The following is a 20,019-nucleotide window of genomic DNA, read 5'->3' on the forward strand; positions in this document are numbered from 1 at the left end:
CATGGAACTCAGTTGTTACCAGAGAGATTTCTTTTATGCTCTGTATCTTCTTGTTGTGATGCTGAATTAATGGCCTTCTTTTTCTTTGTAAAGATACAGTTTTAGCAAGGGAAGCATTCATTCCCTTAACCATTGCAGATCATGATCCCTCCATTCCTCACAAGGGGAGTCTCTGGGGCCAGTATGACTCTAAAATCACAGCTAGTGGAGAACCCTCTAGCCTGGTATTTTTCTGAGCTCAGCCTGGCTGGTCCTGAAAGGTCAGAAATGTAGCCCATTCCCAGATGTGTGCTGCAGGTTGTCCCAGCATGCTGAGATCTTTCAACTTGTATTCTGCTGGCATGGACATTGGAGGAGGACTGGTTAATAAATGCCAGCAAAAGCACCTGTTTGGCCTTTAATGCATGACAAAGAAAGAGAATAAAAACAAGAAGTGGGTGCCAGAGCTTGGTCACCTGGGCAAAGTAGAAGCAGGAAGATGAGGGAGTACTATGACTTTAACTCAGGAAGATCTCACACACTTACCAACTCTGTCGCCTGGAGCAAGCCACTTGATATTCTCAATTTCCTCATCTATAAAATGGGGACAGTGGCCTGATGTATAGAACACTGGGTTTGGAGTCAGGAAAACCTGAGTTTAGATCCAGTCTCAGAAACTTACTAGCTGTATGACCCAGGCTGAGTCACTTAACCTCTGTCTGGCTCAGTTTCCCTACATGTAAAATGTACATAATGATAGTACTTACCTCCTAGGGTTGTTGTGAGCATCAAATGAAATAATAATTGTAAAGGCCATAGCACAAAGCCAAGCACATAGTAGGTGCTTTATAAATGCTTGTTCTTTTCCCTACTGCACAGAGTTATGAGGATCATTTAAATACTATGCATAAAGTGCTTTGCAAATGTTTAAATGTTTTAGATATGTTCTCTCTTATTATTATTATAGAGGAAGGTGTATGCAGAATATTGGACTGGATGTATTACTCAAGAATAGATTAATACTGTTGGTTTCATTGTTCTGGATTAGTAGCTAAGATATGTTTAGTTCAGGGACTGAGGCAGCAGTATCCTGGGGAGGTCCACATCTCTTCCTAAGGAGTCAATTAGGTTGATTCCCAAAGACCAACACAAAGACGCTTTAAACAGCACCCTTTATTGTAATCCTTAAGTGATTATACAGAGAAGAGCAGTGAATAAGAGGCACCATCCAATAGCAACAGAACAACTGGATCCCTTAGTTACCAAGCACTGAGGTCCACGCTCAGCTACATTGTGTAGGGGACTGAGAAATGGAACAGGTGACCTGCCATGGAGGAGCTGACAGTCTAGCCAAGGAGGACAAGACTTGTAGCCATGAAAAGTTAAGTTTCAATAGAAGACCATAATTGCAAATGTGATGCTGACAGTATTCTCCCTTATCAGGTATTAAGTGAACAAGCTCCTTGAAAATGGTGCTTCCCATTTACATATGTGTATATATACACATGTAAATATACACACATAATATTTGTGTGTATATATATGTGTGTGTGTGTGCATGTATATGTGTGTAGAGAGACAGAGATTGCATGAACCATCTGTGCAGGGGGGTTGAAAGAGCAATCTTCTTAGGGTTATAAACTTTGGTCTAAATAGCACAAAGGAAAGGAAAAAGGTGGATAGTCATCTGCTAAACTGTGCTTGTGTAGACAACTCAAGTCATTTAGGACCAAAAGTGCATCCAACTTGGCGCCAATTAATTTTGCCTAGGGGAACGACATAGCACCTCATGCCTCTGATAAAAGTTGTTTGGGTCACTTACCCTGTGAGGTAGGAATCTATCCCAGTCTTGTGTCTACACTAGGAGGAGTGTTGCACATGTGATGGATACTTCTCCCTCCCTCCCCCATGCCCTAGCTTGGCTATGTGACCAGTTAATGTCCCTGGATGTGGGATGAATGGTCCATTTGGCTCATCTGTCTCTACAGGCCCCAGATTCCCAGATACTATTCCTAGACATAGGATGGATGGTCCACTTGGCTTAGCTGTTGCCCACACAATGTCCTACCATACCCTGCACTTGGTACTTGATCCATGTATTCCTGACTTTGGGCCTTGGGGGAGTTGGGAAAGGGGCAGCTAGTCCTCAGCAGCTTTAATCAAGTGGCCATTGAAGGTGATGTAAATGTCAGACTCCTCACTGTAGATGGCATTCTCTCGTTCTCTCTTGAACATCCGTACCCAGACCTCATCTCCCTCTTCCAGGTCCAGCATAAGGCTCTGACTCTGCATGATACTCCGATCACTGGGCTGCGTGTACAGGATGGCTGCCTCCTGGTCATTCCTCATCAGGTGCAGGTAGGTCTCCTTGAAGTTCCAGGTGTGTACATTCAGGTTGAAGAAGTAGATGCCAGCCACGTAGCAGGAAAACCTCCCCGTGAACATGTTAAAATGCTTGTAGAGATTCACGAATTCTGTGTCAAACGTGACATCTAGGAAGTAGTCAGAACTGTGGAGGACCTTCTTCCGGCCCACGGAGAAGGCTTCATAGACGTGCTTGCAGGAATTTCCTGGCAATCCGATTTGTCCCTTCTGGCCTTTCCTTCCTCTGTATCCCCGTTGGCCCGGAATCCCCTCCTTCCCACTGACTCCAGATTGGCCTTTTTCTCCTGATTCACCTTTTTCTCCTGCAGTCCAAATAAAACATAGGATATCAGAGCTAAAAGAGACCTCAGAGATCAGCCAAACCAACCCGTTTTATTTTACAATTGGGGAAGCAGAGTCTTGGGAAGATTAAGTGAAATATTATCTCACAGAGGTAGAAAGTAATAGAGGTGACCAGGAATGGAGCATGTCATCTATCTCTGGACCTGGTGCTCTTTCCACTCTCTCTTACTTTTATAGAGGAAAAAAGAAATCTAGAAAGAGGAAGGGACTAGTGGAAGATACCACCATGCTCTGTGGTAAGGACTAGATTAAAACCTCTGTCTCTGTACCCTCTCAATTTGATGTTCTTTCCACCACTTATGTCCAACCCTTTCTAGAGCCTTCTATCAGGAAGGATCTGCATCAATGGCTATCTGTCTATGTTTCTGGTACCGGAGGACTTTGATTGCCCTATACTGATAAGTAATAACAAAATGATCATCATATTAGATCCTCTTCCATAGCACTTTGAGGTTTACAAAGCTGTTTTCTCATGACTATGTGAAGTAGGCAGTATGATTATTATTAGCCCCATTTAGTAGATGAGAAAATTGAGTCAGCTAGAAATTAAGTAACTTGTCTAAGGTCACACATAGAGTATATTATAGAATTAGGCCTCCAGTTCAGGTCTCCTGACTCCTAGTCTGATACTCCTGACCTAGCAATCTTCCCATTACACTACACTGGATTTTTGAGGCAAATTATATTATTAAAGTTATATCTAAAAAAACCCAACAGTCCTTAAGTTTGTTTGGTTTGAGTAATGGAAAAGTTCACCTCTGGGGCTTATCTTTTGGTATAAGTAATCCAGGTTCTCCCTTCCTATTGGGTGAGATCTTTGGGTTCCCACTTTTGCAGATGCAGGATGGATAGCACAAACTAACCTTTAAGGATGGTGATGTCAATGGTGGGCTGCAGCCGGGGCATCACCCATGAAGGATAGTTACTCATCCTACTGGAAGGGGCAGGGACAGCAGCAGGGGGTCCTGCAGGGCTGCAGCATCGGACGCACTTCTGGGAACTCTGTTTGGATTGTCCCAGGTCTGGCCAGGCCCCAGCATGTAGCACCAAAACCAACAGCATGAAGAGGGAGGGCCCCATCTCAGTTCCTGGAATGGGGAAGCATGTGTGTCACCAAATCAGGCAAGAAATCCATCATGCCTCCAGTGTTGAAGTGCCCCCGATGTCAAGGTATCAGTTGGACTAGGTGGTCTCAGCTCTTAGAGTCTGTGATTCACATTGCAAGGCAGGTCTAAGCAAAGAATCCAAAGGAGCACTGTGGACTTGCCCTATATGACCTCAGTTTCCTCATGAGTATAACAAAGGGATTGCACAAGGTGATTTATAAAGGTCATTTCCTTCTCTGATCCTTGATGATGCTAAGGACTGTGGGAGATCAGAGGAGTGAGAGGTCAGCCTACCCATCTTTCCCCCTCCTTTTCCATTCTTAAGATCATAGCTACAGAGCCAGAAGGAACCTTGAAGGCCATGTAAACCAATACTCTCATTTTACATATGGGGAAACCAAGGGCAGGGAAGGTGTAGTGACTTTTCTAAGGTCACCCAGGTAGTCTATGTCATAAGTAGGATTCTCAAACTTCTAATGGGGCCCTGCCCCTCATTATCTCTTGTATGAGGTGAGTAAAATGATCACATTACCAATTATTGCAAGTTCTCATTAATAGTGGTCTTGGTAATGAAGTGAAATAGAGCTGCAAGGAGAGAGAGAGAGAGAGAGAGAGAGAGAGAGAGAGAGAGAGAGAGAGAGAGAGAGAGAGAGCACCTGGTATAGTAGTTAGAGATTCAACCTCAGAGTCAGCAAGAGCTGGGTTCCAGTTTTTTCCTCTGACAACTGCTGGCTGTGTGAAACTGGCTAAGTTCCAACCTCTTGATAGCCCAGGCAACTAAGAGCCAGATTTCTGCCCAATTCCCCCATCCCCTCACTTCACTCCCCAGAGGCCCCCCAAAATAAAAGACTAGAAGTAGGGTTTGGAGTCAGATTGGGAAGGGCCTTGAATGCTGGGCTAAGGGTTCTCTTTTATCCTGCAGTTAATAGGCAGCTGCCAAAAGTCTTTGGAATTCCTTTTTCCTCTGCAGCTAATCTGATTCTTACCCGTCTTCTGTAGTCAAGTTAGAATCCTGTCTTCCCTATGAAACCTTTCCACAATGAGTTCTCATTCCAATCAACTACTATGGTCCTCACTATTGTATTAAAATCAGCAAATATTCCCTAAACCTCATCCTCTTAAACTGTGGGTTGTGACCAAATATGGGGTCGTGTAACTAAATGTTGGGGTCAAGAAAAAATTGGCAACAGTAAAAGGTTAAGAAGCTTTGTTATATCTCTATATACCTGGGGTTGCTTAAAAAATTTCTCAGGCAAAAAAAAATGGGTCATCAGTGGAAGAAGGTTTAAGAAGCTCTGACCTAGGCTTCTGGGTTTCTTTTTATCTGCATATATGAATCCACTGACTCCATTGAGTACCATAGGGATAACATTGCTTTATTCACCTCCTATGGGGCACAGTGCATTGAGGCCAGAAGGCATTAATTTTTGAAACCAAACTGTGCTTTTGAGGAACTTTTGGTAGGGAAATTCACTCTACCAGGGCATACAGGCATTTGATTTGCAATTTAGAGTGTTATAGCATTTCTTTGGGGCACCAGGAATTTAATTCAGGTATCCTTGCCTTCAAGGAGGATTCTTTATCTATAACACTGGACTTCTCATTGATAGAAGTTCAATGAATGTTTGCTTAACTGCAGAAATTATGGGGGCCTAAATCAATCATTAGGGGGCCTTGGAATTTAGACAGTGGAATTGGAATGTGAGAGATGATCAGGAACCACTTGTAGATTAAAGAGATGACTGCATCCTTCCCTATTGCTTCTCATATCAAATCTAAGAACTACTGCCTTCACTCCCTAGACTGGCCTAGAACCAAACCAGCATGGAATTTGGGAATTATGGCTGTAAACTTCTTCTTGGTCCCTGAATAATTGACTCCTCTTTCCTAAAGGGTTTGGCACCTCACTCCACTGAACATCTGAAGAGCAATGAACAGTTTTTATTCTAAAGACACTATTCTTGGGGCGGCTAGGTGGAGCAGTGGATAAAGCACTGGCCCTGGATTCAGGAGTACCTGAGTTCAAATCTGGCCTCAGACACTTAACACTTACTAGCTGTGTGACCCTGGGCAAGTCACTTAACCCCCATTGCCCTGCAAAAAACAAAAAAGACACTATTCTTTCTCCCTTCCTTCCTTCCCTCCCTTCCTTTCTTCTTGACTTCTCTCTCTCTCATCATCATCATCATCTTATAAACTACAATCAGAGCTAAGCTTGTGTGTAAATCAGATACAGTACCAGGTTCCAATAATCTTACCCAAAAAACAATCACTCTCTTAGATAGTTTCTCTGGTTCCTGGGAGATACCACCAATATTTTCCAAAGGATCTTTTCTCAGTCCTCACTGCCCTATGCTCACTTCCAATAAATAGCTAAAAGAAGAGTGTGATTATTATATGTTTATTATATAGCCTTCCATGGAGGTTCCTTTGTCTTGCCTTGGGAGCTCAGAAGAAAGTATTATTGAATGTTCAACATGAGGGATTGATATAACCCCCAGCTCTGGGAATGAAACGAGAGCTTATCTTGCATTATGTCACTCTCTTGGGTGCCTTTAAGAGATTAATTCCCTCTACCACGTGGCTCAGCTGCCAGCAATGGGAATGTGGTTTCCTCAGTTGGGACTCATTTATTTCACTATGATTTATGATTACTGCTAATAGCAACAATAACAAGGATGATGATGATAAGAGTCCCTTACACTTGAACTGCTAAAATGCTTTCATACCCTTTTCTTCATTTGAAACTCACAACAATTCTGTTAGACTATAAGACAGGTGTTAGTTTTTAAGCACCATTCTGTAGATGAATAATCTTAGTCTTGAAGAAGGAAGTGAATTGTTCTTGGTCAGGTGGCTGAAAAGTGTCCGATCCAGAGCTAGAGTTGTAACTAGCAAGCTTTGCACCTGGGACAAGCATTAGATGTGTTTGGGGGTGGTAGGCTGAGCTAAACTGGGGTGTGACTTCCCTGAGGGACAAAAGCATGAAAAAGATAATCTTAAGATTGTTGTGCTGCTGAAGGACTAGTAACTCTGGAGGAGGCAGGAGGGGCCAGGGGATTCAGGCATGTCCCTGGAAAGGAAGAAATGTGCTCCTTGGCAATGGTTGATGCCCTTTAAATTTTCTGTCCTAGGGTCAAGCCTTGCTCTCCCTATCCTAGTTCCAGGATTTTATCAGAAATAAGCCTGCAAAGTAACATTTGTGGAAGGTCAGAACTGGAAGGAATAACTCTCCATCCAATCTAGTGCCCTCATTTAGGGAATTGAGGTTAGCCCCTGACTTAGGCGGTTAGGTGATTTGCCTAAGTTCACACAGCAAGGAATCCCCAGTCTTTTCCTATCCCCACTAGGTTGCTTCTTTGAAAAATAATCATTTGCACATTTTAGGTCTTTATAATTTAGTAAGACCTTCCACATCCTTATCTTATCAGCTAAGAGGGATTTGGAGTGAAATGCTCTGCTACTTAACACATGTGTCTCCTTGGGTCAATCACTTAAGCCATCATGATGGGCCTTAGTTTCTCAACTTTGAAATAAAAGGGTTGGACTAGGTGACCTTTTCCATTTTTCTTGCTCTAGGTCTCTGATCCAGAAGGCCCACATCAGATTGATTGAGCTCATGATGTTGGTTTAGGGAGCTGACAAACATCTGTCTTTGGTTACCCACTGAAAGAATGTGGAGGGCTTGTGAAGTCCATAACTGCTACTAGAAACCCAAGAGTGGATTGTGGAGTTCTTGTCTCATCCCCTGTGGTTGTTCTACTCATTACTCGACCTTTCTGTGTGTGTGTAGATTGGGGATGGAGGAGAAGAAAGCAAGCCCAAAGGTTGTGAATCTACCTTTGATAAGTCATTGGAACATCATACATCTTTGAAGAGACCAGTGCTATCTTTGCACAGCTCAGAATATAATGGAAATTTGGCAGACATAGAAACAGATATGCTTCCAATATAGACCCCAAGGTTATGATGCCCAAAAAAGCTCTGCATTTTTAGTATTCTTTCTTAGTAGCAAATCCTGTACTGTCTTCAAGGTTGGGACTGGAATAGCTGTCTGGAGACTTGGGGGAAGCCCTCCTCTGTCTGGCTGCTCTTTCTGAAGGAAGAGCAGGAATAGCTGCGGCCTGCGACCCTGGATACTCTGTTCTAAGGCCCAGTCTCCTGGGGCTATGCCCAGCCCAGCCCTTGGGCAAATATTTTTCTGTCTTAGGAGCACCACTTGACTTTGGCTGGGTCAGACAAGGGCACAATTCATTCCTGCTCAGGAAAGGATCCACACCGGAGACTTAAAACTCATCAATCTGTCTGCTCCAGCTGAGCCAGACCTTCTAAATGGGTGGAATGTCCTTAACACTTTCCTGACCAAATTCAGGGAAAAGTAGGGATGATCTTTGACAGGCTCTGTTAACATCATGGAATAATGAGAGGCCTCTGAGGTACCACAGTCTAATCCACCCATTTAATGATAGAGAAACTCTACTTGAAGTTCTTAGATAGCAGGTCCCATTTCTTAGAAGAGGTCTCACTCCCCATAGGCTGACTTGTCTCTTGATGATCCATCCCCTTCTTCACTTGTTCTATTTCCTACAGACTTGCCTCTGCTACTCATTTGTTGGGTGACCATGGACAAACTACAATTCAGAGAAAGAAAGGCGATCCTGTAATAGTTATCTGGTTAATCAGAAACTAGGGGTAATCCTCATGCATTGGCAGAACAGGGGCTTGGCTTCAGCTTGAAGGACACTGCTGACAGATTTTCCTATTTCATAATAACTTTGAATATTGTAATGGGTAACTGAAATTTCACCATTAGAGATTCATTTTTATTAGGGTAGACATTGAGTATTCAAGAGGCCAAAATTAAAGGAACAACATAGACGTTAAACTGTTATCAACCACCAATGCCTCAGTATTTATTAATTTATCAGCTTAACCAGCTACCCAGAAGAGAGAAGAACTTCCAAGGATATGGAGAAAGGACTGGTAGGTTTTAAAGGACACAGCTGTATCTGGTAGTTAGATAGATGGTAGACTTTTTGAGGACAGGGCCTCATTTGCTTTTGGCTTTGTATCTCTAGTGCCTGGCAAATAAGAAATGCTTTGTGAATTGGTGGATGGATGCACGGAAAGTGCCATTAGAAATTTAATTAATTCCTCAATTTGACCAATGACCCCAAAGTCCTTTTCTACTTCCATCCCTCTCGTGACATTTTTGCTTCATGGGGCTTGGGGGGAATAACCACTTATTAAACTAACAGCCTGACCAGCTGCAGGGGCTTTTTTATTGTTGTTGTTTAAGTCCCCTTGTTGCCAACCAGATATTCTAGATTCAAAAAGAATGACATTGAAGTTGTTTTTTAACATCTCCAACAAGAGGTCATCCAACCTTTGTTTACAAAAAACACCTCCACTGATGGGGCTCTCATTCTCTCCCTCTCCTACCCCTTATTCCACATAACCCATTCCATTTTGACCTAGTACTAATTGTCACCAAGGTTTTCCTTATGTTCAATTGAAATCGATCTGCCCCTCCCTCTACTGTATCCTAAATTTATAGCTAGAAGGAACTTAGTCCAATGCCCTTTATTTTTTAAGATGAGGAAAAAGATACCCAAAGACATTAAGTCATTTCTCTAAGGTCACACAAATAGTAAGTGGCAGAACTAGACCTCAAACTCAGGCTTTCTGACTCTAAATCAACATTCTTTTCAGGAGATTTTGCTGCCCTCAATGGAATCTAGATGAGGAATTTTTATTAAGGCACAGATGAGGGCTAGGGGAGGGAAAAGAACACAGAAACCAGATTCAGACAGTGGGGGAAATCATGGCTCAAGATCATGATGATCTTTTGCTGGTTGTAATAGAAAACATTTTCCCTGGGAACTAACAGGGTCTAGGGCAGCCCTGGACAGTGGAGGTGGAGGTGGATTTCCATTGAAAATACAACACCTAAGCAAACATAAAGCCCGGAAAGATAGTGGGAGCTCTTTAGACTGGAAACAACAGTCAATCTGTCCATTTACACCTGGGTATTCCTTAGTGACTGCTCAGTAACAGCAGATTTGGTGAAGGGGGTGGGGATGGAGGAAATAAGGGGGAAGGAGACTGCTCTGATCCAAATCTCATCTGTAACTCTTCCTGTACTTCAGTCCATTTTTCTTTCTTCTCCTGAGATTGAGGAAAAAAATGTGTGTTTGTACATTATACACACACACTCACATATGTGTATATATGTATATACATGTATATACACACATATACATACATATATACACACATTTATGGAGAGAAATGCATATCAATCTTATCTGTCACAGACTGACCAAAGGAAGATTTTTTTCTTTTTTGTGTGAGTCTGCATGAGTTATTTTTCTTGCAATATGAAGGTAGAGAACCCCAAGTGAACAGGGAAGAGAAAAGAATCACCCTGCCAGTGCTTTTACCTCAATAGAAAAACTAGAGAACAGTATTAGCCTGAGAAGTTGAAAACAATCCCAGTAGCTGAATGCAAAGGAACTGCTCAACAGAGTATAGTTGAATTAAAGTTCTGATTTCTGTCCCAGACTCTGCTACTCACTCACCATGTCCTGGGATTGTAGATTTAGAGCTAGCTTGAAGGGACCACACCCCTCCCAGCCCTGACCATTTTCCAGAAAAGGAACTGAGAGCCTAAGAAGTGAAGCGACTTCCCAGGGTCCCACAGGTAGTAATGGGCAGAATCAGATTCAAACTGAATTCTTCTCACTCCTCTGATTTTAAACCTAGTGCTCTGCTCTTTCCACTATTGCACTTGAGTAAACCCGTTCCCCTCTCTCAGCCTCAGTTTTTTTTTTTTCTGTAAAGTGAGAAGGTTGAACTTGATGGTCTCCAAGGTTTCTTCTAGCTTGAAAATTTGATGATTTTCATTTCATCTTTATCTCCAGTACCTGAATTAGAACAGGCATTTAATAAATGCTGAATGAATGAATGAATGAATGAATGTTTTTGGTCCTATCTACTCCGTAGGATTGTTGTATGTTTTGAGGATCAACAGAGTTAGTAGAAATAAAAATGTCTGAACAGATTTAAAGAGCCTGGAGCAGTATGTTTTTATCTTTCATCACATACTGCCTGCAGTCAGTCTGCTTGACCAGGGTGTGGCTGGGCAGTTGGTTTGCCAGTCGAACTGTGTTCCAGATGCCTCCAGGGACTGGGCCGGTGAGGAAGGACAGGAAGTAATCTTTCATTCTGTCCAGAGACACAGAGGGTGTTTGCCATGCTCTGCAGCATGGCGCCACTGTGGGGGAACAGACTCCAGGATGGAGCTCAGAGCAGTTCTGCCTGGCTGGGCAGAGATAAAGCCACCCATGTAATGACTTGAGTCATAGCTTCATAGAATCTCAGTAATGGGACCTCTAATCTTTTCTGCAATCTCCCCTGAACAGTGGTCATCCAGTCCCAACTTGAGGACTTCCAGCAATGGGTCTGAATGTTCTCCCTACTTGGGCACCCAGTCTGCTTTCTATTTGAGGAGCCTTTTCTTATACTGACTAGAATTTTGGCACTCTCTAACTTCCATTTGGGCAGGTAGGTGGTGTTATAATGCAGAGTGCAAAGCCTGGAGTCACGAAGACTCATCTTCCTGAGTTTGAATCCAGCCTCAGACACTTATTAGCTCTGTGACCCTGAGCAAGTCACATAATCCTGTTGGCCTCAGTTTCCTCATCTGTAAAAGGAATTGGAGAAGGAAATGGCAAACCTCTCCAGTATCTTTGCCAAGAAACCCCCAAATGGGGTTATGAAGAGTCAGATAATCAGATACAACTCAATAACAACTTCCATTTGTTGCTCCCAGTTTTCTCCTCTGCATCTGACCAACGAATATAGGTCTATTTCCCTCTTCCTCTTTTTTTTGGGGGGGGGTGGAATGAGGGTTAAGTGACTTGCACAGGGTCAAACAGCTAGGAAGTGTCAAGGGTCTGAGTCCGGATTTGAACTCAGGTCCTCCTGAATCCAGAGCCTATGCTTTATCCACTGTGCCACCTAGCTGCCCCCTTCCCTCTTCCTCTTGACAGTACTTTAGACATTTCAATATTGGCATCAGGCCCCAATTCCTAATTCTCACCCCCTCTCAGTTATTTCTTTCCCATGACCGGGTACTTCTGTAAGCATCCCCATTTCCTTCAACCAGTCCTTAAATACCACTGTTTCCAGCTCCCTCACCATCCTGCTCACCTTCTATTGGCTATACTACAGTTCGTCTTGCACCTCAATACATGGCCATGATTGTGGAATGTGAAGATGATGCAAATCTGGGTGGGGAAGCTAACACACAAGATGATATAATTAATACTTGAAAAGATTTCACTAGGTTAGAGTGATAGGACAGAGTTAAAAAGATGGACTTTCATAGTGATAAATATAAAGTCCTATAACTGGACTCAAAAATGAGCTAAGTACAGGGTGGGGAGGAAATGGTTAGATAATAAAAAGATCTAAGGACTGGTCTTACAGTCAACTCATTATGAGTCAACAGGAGATAATGGCAGCCAAAATATGTAGGCTACATTAGGAGAATCACAGACTATCAAGCTTGAAGGAGTCAGCTGATCCAACTTCCTCCTGTTACACATGAGGATATCGAGGTCTGGAGAAATCAAATAGTTTGCTTAAGGTCACAGAGCTAGTCAATGACAGAGCTGGGACTTGAACCCAGGTCTTCTGATGTCAAGTTTATGCTGTTGTTGTTTTTAACTATGCTATGCTGCTTCCAAACAGAGCTATCTAAAAGTAGAATGGGGGGGGGGGTGGGGGGGGTCTTGGGAAATAATAAGTTTCTCATCTGGAGGTCTTCAAATAAGTGGAAGAAAAACTATTTGTTGGGAATGTTGTAGAGGGGATTCATTCTTGTTCAGGTATAAGTGGGACTAAATAACTGAGAGGCAGCTGGTGGCTCAGGATTTAGAGCACTGGGCCTGGAGTCAAGAAGACCCAAGTTCAAATCCAGTTTTGTACACTTCCTAGCTGTATGACCCTGGGCAAGTCACTTAACTTTTGATTATCTAACAAAATGGATCTACTGGAAAAGGAACTGGCAAACCCCAAATGAAGTCATGAAGAGTCAAACATAGGGGCAGCTAGGTGGCACAGTGGATAAAGTACCACCCTGGATTCAGGAGTATATGAGTTTAAATCTGGCCTCAGACACTTGACACAGCTAGTGTGACCCTGGGCAAGTCACTTAACCCCAATTGCTTCACTAAAAAAATAAAATAGAGTCAGGCATGACTGAAACGATGGGGGGAAAAAAAGCAAACAAACAACAAATGACCACTGAGGACCCTTCTCATTCTAAGATTTCATCCTGATCACAGACTATTCCCTCACCTGGACCCCAGTTATACATCTTCTACCCCAAATGCTATTCAGCTCTGTCATAAATGTGTGCCTTTGGTCACAGGGCCAACCAGGCAAGAGGATGTAGATGTCTTAGGACAACCCATTCCTACTGTCCCATCCCCAATGTGAAGCCTGTATCCTGATCTGAGGTTTATCAGCATCATCTTCGCATTGGCAGGATGGTCGTTTGTACATGAATCAGTAATGGCAACACATGATAGGAGCTTTCCACTGTCTTTCCTGCTTGCCCCACAGTCGAAGAAAACTTCCATATCTCTTCCTGCAATATCCTCTCTGCCCCCTCAACCCCCCCAGCATGTGTTGACAGCGCAAGCAATCCCTGCTTGCCAGGAATCTCTTTGTCACAGCTTAGAAGGGCCTTTATGTGTTCTGCATGGCTCTACTACAAACACTACCATTTCACCAACCACTTGCAAAAATGAGTCAGTGTGGCCATGAGGACGCTGCAGTACCAGAGCTGCCAGGCAGGCCAGAGCAGCTGGGGCCAGAGTCCAGGCTCTCTCTTTTTGCCTTGCAACAGAGCTGGGTGATTCATGGGTGATTCAGATGCTCTTTGGACTTGCTTGGTTTCTGTTCGGTGCTGAGGCAGCCCAGAAAAGAAGGAAAGAACAGAAGAAAAAGAGCCAGCTCCTTAAGTACCCCTACTTGGCTTCTGTGTTGGGATCTGACTTCAGAGACTTAAGTGAACTATTGTCTGTCTTGGCTTAGCTCCTGGCACAGCTGGCCCACTGCAATGCCATCTATCAGAGCAGAGAAGCAAATTTCTGGGGGCCTGAGGAGAGGGCACACCTTGTCTCTGTCTCTCTTCTGTTGACTTCCAGTTACCCACATACACACATCTGCAGGAAGTTCCCCTTGATTGGCACCTATTCCTGGTGGGTCAAGGAACCTTCCCACACCATGTGTATTTCTGACTGTGAAGCCCAAACTAACTGTTTAAAACAAAGCCCCTACCCCTTTCTTGGAAGGCCATTTCAATCACACTTGACCTGGGAGCCAGGATGCCAGTGATCTGAGGAACTGAGTCTCCTCAAAAACTGAGGCACCCAAGATTAGGGAATAGTACCCTGGTGATCATGTTCCTCAGCTGCTGTACCCAAATGAGGGAGAAGTGATTAGCCCATCCTTACTTGTGTGCACCAGATATAACAAAAAGAAAGACATCTGGGGCTGGGCTGTGGATGGGGACCAACTGTCAAACTCAACTCTAGAAAGAATGAATAATCCTTTTCTGGCCCCACCTTAGACTAAGATACATTCTCTAGCCAAGGCCTGAACCCCTGGGCCCCAGCTTTAAATGAGCAAATGAGAAAGATTTCAATCAGCTACTGGGCATTTTGCATCCCACAGACAGATCCTGGTCAGCCCTTCCCATCATCCCTTTACCTTTCTCAGTGAGGGCTCAGGCTCCTTGCTGCTAGCCGTCCGGCTTCATAGTATGAAAGAGCCTGTTGATTTCACCCTCCACTTCCCCCAGTGGCTTCTGCTGCTGATGCTTTTCCTGGTGGTGTCCAAATGCAACATTTAAAATTGGTCCAACTTTTTCCTCAAACTCAGCATCCATGGGGCAGGCCAATTACAAGCCTCCGTGTTTGTTGGGTGTTGGTGGGAATTTAATTGCATTCCATTCAGCTCAGCCTGGGACTTGTGCAGAGTTCCTCCCCCTCTCCCTTGGGGTCCTCAAACCTACACCACCATCTTGCCATCAAGGACAGCCTCCCTTTCAGGATGTTAAAAGGTTGAAACCTCCTGATCAAATGCAAGAGACATATGGAAACAATTTGCTGTCTTTGGGCAGTATTGTGGTATCTGTGCCTTAGCTGGGAGCTTACTGAGGATTCCCAGATATTTAGAAAGGGAAAAGGGGAAGGGGGGCAGGTGGGTGGAGTCTGGCTTTGACCTCAGACAGCTCTTACCCTTCGGAAACCAAGATATCTTGCCAAAACCAGAGTCCTCTCAGTCTGACGAGAATTGTAATCTTTCTCCAGCCTGTGAGGCCGCAACTACTGGCCCCATTTAAATAGCCCAGGAGACCCTGGACCTCAAGACCACCTAGACCAGTGGTATCAAGTTTAAATCAAAATCGGGGCCACCAACCCATACATAAGGATCCCTGAGGGCCCCAGATTAATTTCAAAATATAATATCTATTTTATTATATTTTTATTTATTTTGTAAAATATTTCCCAGTTACATTTTAATTTGGATAAGCTGTGTTTAGGAATGTTGTGGACTGAATATGGCCCTGTGGGACCCATCTTTGACATCTCTGACCTAGACAACACCACTGCAGGACAAAAGTGATGCCTAAGTCGGATACTGGAAGGCCTGAAAAATAAGTTGGGGAGAAGGAAAAGGGTGAATGGGGTGAGAAGAAAGAAGGCTGAAGTATAAAGGTCCAGCTACCATAGGCCAGACTAGATTAGGACCCAGAAGAGAGAGGTATGATGTTCGGCGATTCTGGCATTGTGCCATTTAGGCACAGGTCCTGGTGACTGGCTTGGAGAGTGGGTGATTTTTATAGTAGGTACCATAGTCAGTCATGGGCTGAGGTGCATGCTAATGCTCTAGGAACCAAGAAGAATGTGAGTAACAAGGCAGGATCGTGTAATAGTATTTTTTAACAAAAGGCCCCAAAGCAACCAGACCCAATAGGGGATAGGCCAAAGCAGGAGCTTAACTACTAGGGAGAGAAGGTCAGAAGGAAGACCATGGTAAGGGTGATTTGGTGCTAAGTGCTAGATCCAGAGATTCTATCATTTACTTTGTTCAGGGTCCAGTAACCCTGAGGATGGAGCTTCAAAGGCTCCAGGAAGACTGGAGTAGAGAGCAAGGAGGCAGCTGGACAAGAGTGTGCTAGAGGCAGTGTGTACAGGGTCCTGAGATCCCATCGTTAAATTTTCACTATGAGTATTTACACCTCAGAAATCAGCAAACACTACAAATCGGGGCTTGGTTGGTTATTTTGTTAATTGTTTAAGACTTAAGATAGAGATGGATAAAATGTTAACAATACTAGATTAAACTTAAAAGTATATTGTGGGGCAGCTAGTTGGTGCAGTGGATAGAGCACTGGCCCTGAAGTCAGGAGTACCTGAGTTCAAATCTGGCCTCAGACACTTAACACTAGCTGTGTGACCCTGGGCAAGTCACTTAACCTTCATTGCCCTGTAAAAAAAAAACAAAACAAAACAAAAAGTATTTTGTATGTACATTTTTGGGGAGGATAGGAAGAACTGGTTGTTACCAATACATCACTGTAGCCAGATCTCTGGACTCCAGTTTCCTCCTCTGAAACATAATATATACATAATACATTTGCAGCTTCATGTGCAATCATCTTTTTTATCATACCATGTTACGGAAATGCTTGTTTTGTTCCATAAATTAAAAAAGAAAATAAAGAAAAAAAGAAAACGGGGAGGGAGGGGGTTAGACTCAATGATCAATGAGGTCCCTCCTAGCTCTAAATCTAGGTTCCTATGACTCTCCAAGCTAAGCATCTCTATTTTTTCAACCAGTCCATCATCTGACAAGCTCCTCCACCATGTTTTTCTGGATGCTCTACAGAACTCAAATTCCTTTTCCAAAATGTGGCCACTAGAATTGAACACAATATTCTGCAAGCTTTCCAAAATCACTGATGGTAGCCCAGAAGTCCTAACCTCTGGTTCTCTAAGTACCTTGGTGATTTGGGATCATCAAGGGCAATTAGGTCCTTTCTTACTGTAATGATTGGAATGATGCCACCTGCTGGAGACTTACTGTAGAAAAGCTGCACCATGAGGCGAACGTCTCTGAGGGCAAGACCATGGGTCTTTTCTTTGGCGTCAGGAAGTGACGTTTGCTGGTGGGAGGAGGAAGGGGGAGCCTGGCACTCTGCCTTTCTTTTTTTTCCTGAGGACGCTGGTGGAGAAGGCAGCTAGAAATGCGCTGTCCCTTTAATAGATAGGAATCTAGGCCTTTTCTTCTCTCTTTACCAAATTCTTATTCTCCTTAATAAATGCTTAAAAGTCTAACTCTTGCTAAATCTGATAATTTATTGGCAACCACTCATTAGATATTTTAGACAGTTTAGCTAGAATTTTAGCCCTTAACATTACTCTCTCTATACTTATCTGGGGTTTACATTCCCTATTATAAAAAATTTTTTCTGTCTTCAATTCAAGTACTATTGCATTTGGCAGATAAAACAGGAGTAAAAATAATTTGAGTAAGTTCTTCCTTCTCTCTGGTGACTACTGTTATCATCCCAAACATCCCAAGAAGGAATAGGCCCATTTCCTTAATATAGCTTTTTTAAAAATCCCATTTTTTGTGTCCTTTTGATTCATCACCAGTTTTAGTTCATTCTGAACTTGCAGTGCTCTTTGAATTAAAATTAACTCTAAGATATATGCTCTTCCCTCCTTCTTCTATACATATGTTTTAAAAATCCAAGTTGGCTGATGAGTTGTACATCAATCTTTCTAGTGACATTTCCTATGTATTAGAACTGTTTCACCCCTATAGAAAGAACTGATAAAAAGAACGCTTGTGAATTGTACGTATATAACCTGGTTGTGATCTTGTGGAGGGGGAGGAAAGGGAGGGAGAAAAGTTTGGAACTCTAAATCTTATGAAAATGAATGTTGAAAACTACCCTTACATGTAACTGGAAAATAAAATAAATGTTTGATGCTGAAAAAAAAAGAACTGTTTCTCTGTACCTTCAGTATTTTACTATTGAGATCTTTCTTTCCCTGATTATCCTAAACTGATTTCCTTGGTTGAATTTTAATCCAGGAGATTTTTACTTACCCTTTGTCTAAACTCTTCAAAAGCCATTCTTCTTAAATGTAGTAAATATGTCAGACTATGTCAGGGTTCTCTCTTTTCTATAATATTCTTTTGTTGTTGTTGTTGTTGTTGTTGTTTTTGGTTTTTTGTACGGCAATGGGGGTTAAGTGACTTGCCCAGGGTCACAAAGCTAATAAGTGTCAAGTGTCTGAGGTTGGATTTGAAGTCAGATCCTCCTGAATCCAGGACCAGTGCTTTATCCACTGCACCACTTAGCTGCCCTCTCTTTTCTATAATATTCTAAGATGAAGTGATTGCTTCTGCACTCAGTCATTTCTGGTTCCCAACAATTCTATTTCAGTAATCAATTCTCCTTTGGGTTTAATTATAGTATATCCCATATACGTCTTGAACCCATAATTTTCAACTTTAGGGGCTGATGACTTATCCAGTAGGCCACTAGATCACCATAGGTGCCTGATTCTCACATACACCCATTGCTAACAAGGTTCTGCAATCAGGAATTGGATTTTCCCATCTATTAAAAGAGTGGCTTGGATTAAAGAATCTTTAAGGTCATGTCAGAACTTATTGTTTCCTGAACCTAAGAAAGGGAATGGGAAAAGAGGAAGCTGAAGAAAGAAGAATGAGAAGAATGACTGCTAATGATAGTCTTAGGACAGCGGACCCCTTTCAGGATATAAATTCATCTATCTTATCCCCATCCAGGCTCTTATCTCTTGCCTCATTTCCTGAATAGCCTCACTATTCACAGAGGCTATTTAGAAATAACAGAAGATAACCATAATTCCATAGAGGCATCAGGATCTCAAATCCTGCAATGCAAAGATGAATTCCATGCCACCCACCCATTTATTTATATTGTCAGTCACAACAAAACAAACAATATCATTTCCTTTGGAAAATTCTGTTCTCCTTAAAACAATTCCTAATCAAGGGCTACTTTCCTGCAGATACAGAGACTTTGCACTCACAGGATCATTTTCTAAGTACAACATATTATTAATTTACCTTAATAACCACCTAATCTTCAAATCTTTCATTTTATAATTGGAAAGTACCTTAATCCATAAACAATAAAATGCCAGAACTTGTAAGGTTTTTGGAGATCATTTAGTCAAAATTTGTAATTTTACAGGTGGGAATACTGAAGCCCCAGTGATATGCCCACCCATACCTCATAGGGGCACAGCTGGTTAGCATCAGAGCTGAGAAAGTGAGTCTCTTGAGTTGGCAGTCTTTTTTTTAACAATAACAACAATATGTTTTTTTCAATCTTAATATTTTATTTTTTTACAGTTACATGTGAAGATAGCTTTCAACATTTGGTTTTTTCTTTGTTTTGTTGTTTGTTTGTTTATTTTTTTGCAGGGCAATGAAGGTTAAGTGACTTGCCCAGAGTCACACAGCTAGTAAGTGTCAAGTGTCTGAGGCTGGATTTGAACTCAGGTCCTCCTGAATCCAGGGCAAGTGCTTTATTCACTGTGCCACCTAGCTGCCCTCAACATTTGTTTCTATAAGACTTTGAGTTCCAATTTTTTTTCTCCCTCCCTCCTTTCTGACAACCCCTCCCCAAAACAGTAAGCAATCTCATATAGGCTATACATGTACAATCATACATCTTTCATGTTGTGAAAGAAGAATCAGAACAAAAGGGGAAAACCTCAAGAAAGAAATAAAAAAAAACCAACAAAAAGTAAAAATAGTATAGTTCAAACTGCATTCAGATTCCACAGTTCTTTTGCTGTATGTGGAGCATTTTCCATCATGAGTCTCTTAGAATTGTCTTGGATCATTGCATTGCTGAGAAGGGCCAAGTCTATCACAGCTGATCATCACACAATGGTGCTATTACTGTATACAATGTCCTCCTGGATCTGCTCACCTCGGTCATCATCCATCTACTTAATTCTTTCCAGTTTTTCTGAAATATGCCTGCTCATAATTTCTGATAGCACAATTATATTCCATTACATTCATATACCACACCTTGTTCAGCCATTCACCG

At 42.5% G+C, this 20,019-nt stretch overlaps 1 protein-coding gene across 1 annotated transcript; it reads right to left on the reverse strand.

Moving 5' to 3' along the window:
- Window positions 1-1,182: 1,182 nt before the first annotated feature.
- Window positions 1,183-14,719, reverse strand: C1QTNF8 (C1q and TNF related 8). Its single transcript, XM_043977210.1, has 3 exons — window positions 14,598-14,719; window positions 3,570-3,794; window positions 1,183-2,666 (listed from the first exon to the last, which is right to left on the reverse strand). Exons 2-3 carry the CDS (start codon window positions 3,784-3,786, stop codon window positions 2,119-2,121), a joined length of 765 nt encoding a protein of 254 aa, XP_043833145.1. The 5' UTR covers window positions 3,787-3,794; window positions 14,598-14,719; the 3' UTR covers window positions 1,183-2,118.
- Window positions 14,720-20,019: the final 5,300 nt, after the last annotated feature.

This window comes from Dromiciops gliroides, chromosome 1 (assembly GCF_019393635.1).
Source record: "Dromiciops gliroides isolate mDroGli1 chromosome 1, mDroGli1.pri, whole genome shotgun sequence".
NCBI classification, from domain to species: domain Eukaryota; kingdom Metazoa; phylum Chordata; class Mammalia; order Microbiotheria; family Microbiotheriidae; genus Dromiciops; species Dromiciops gliroides.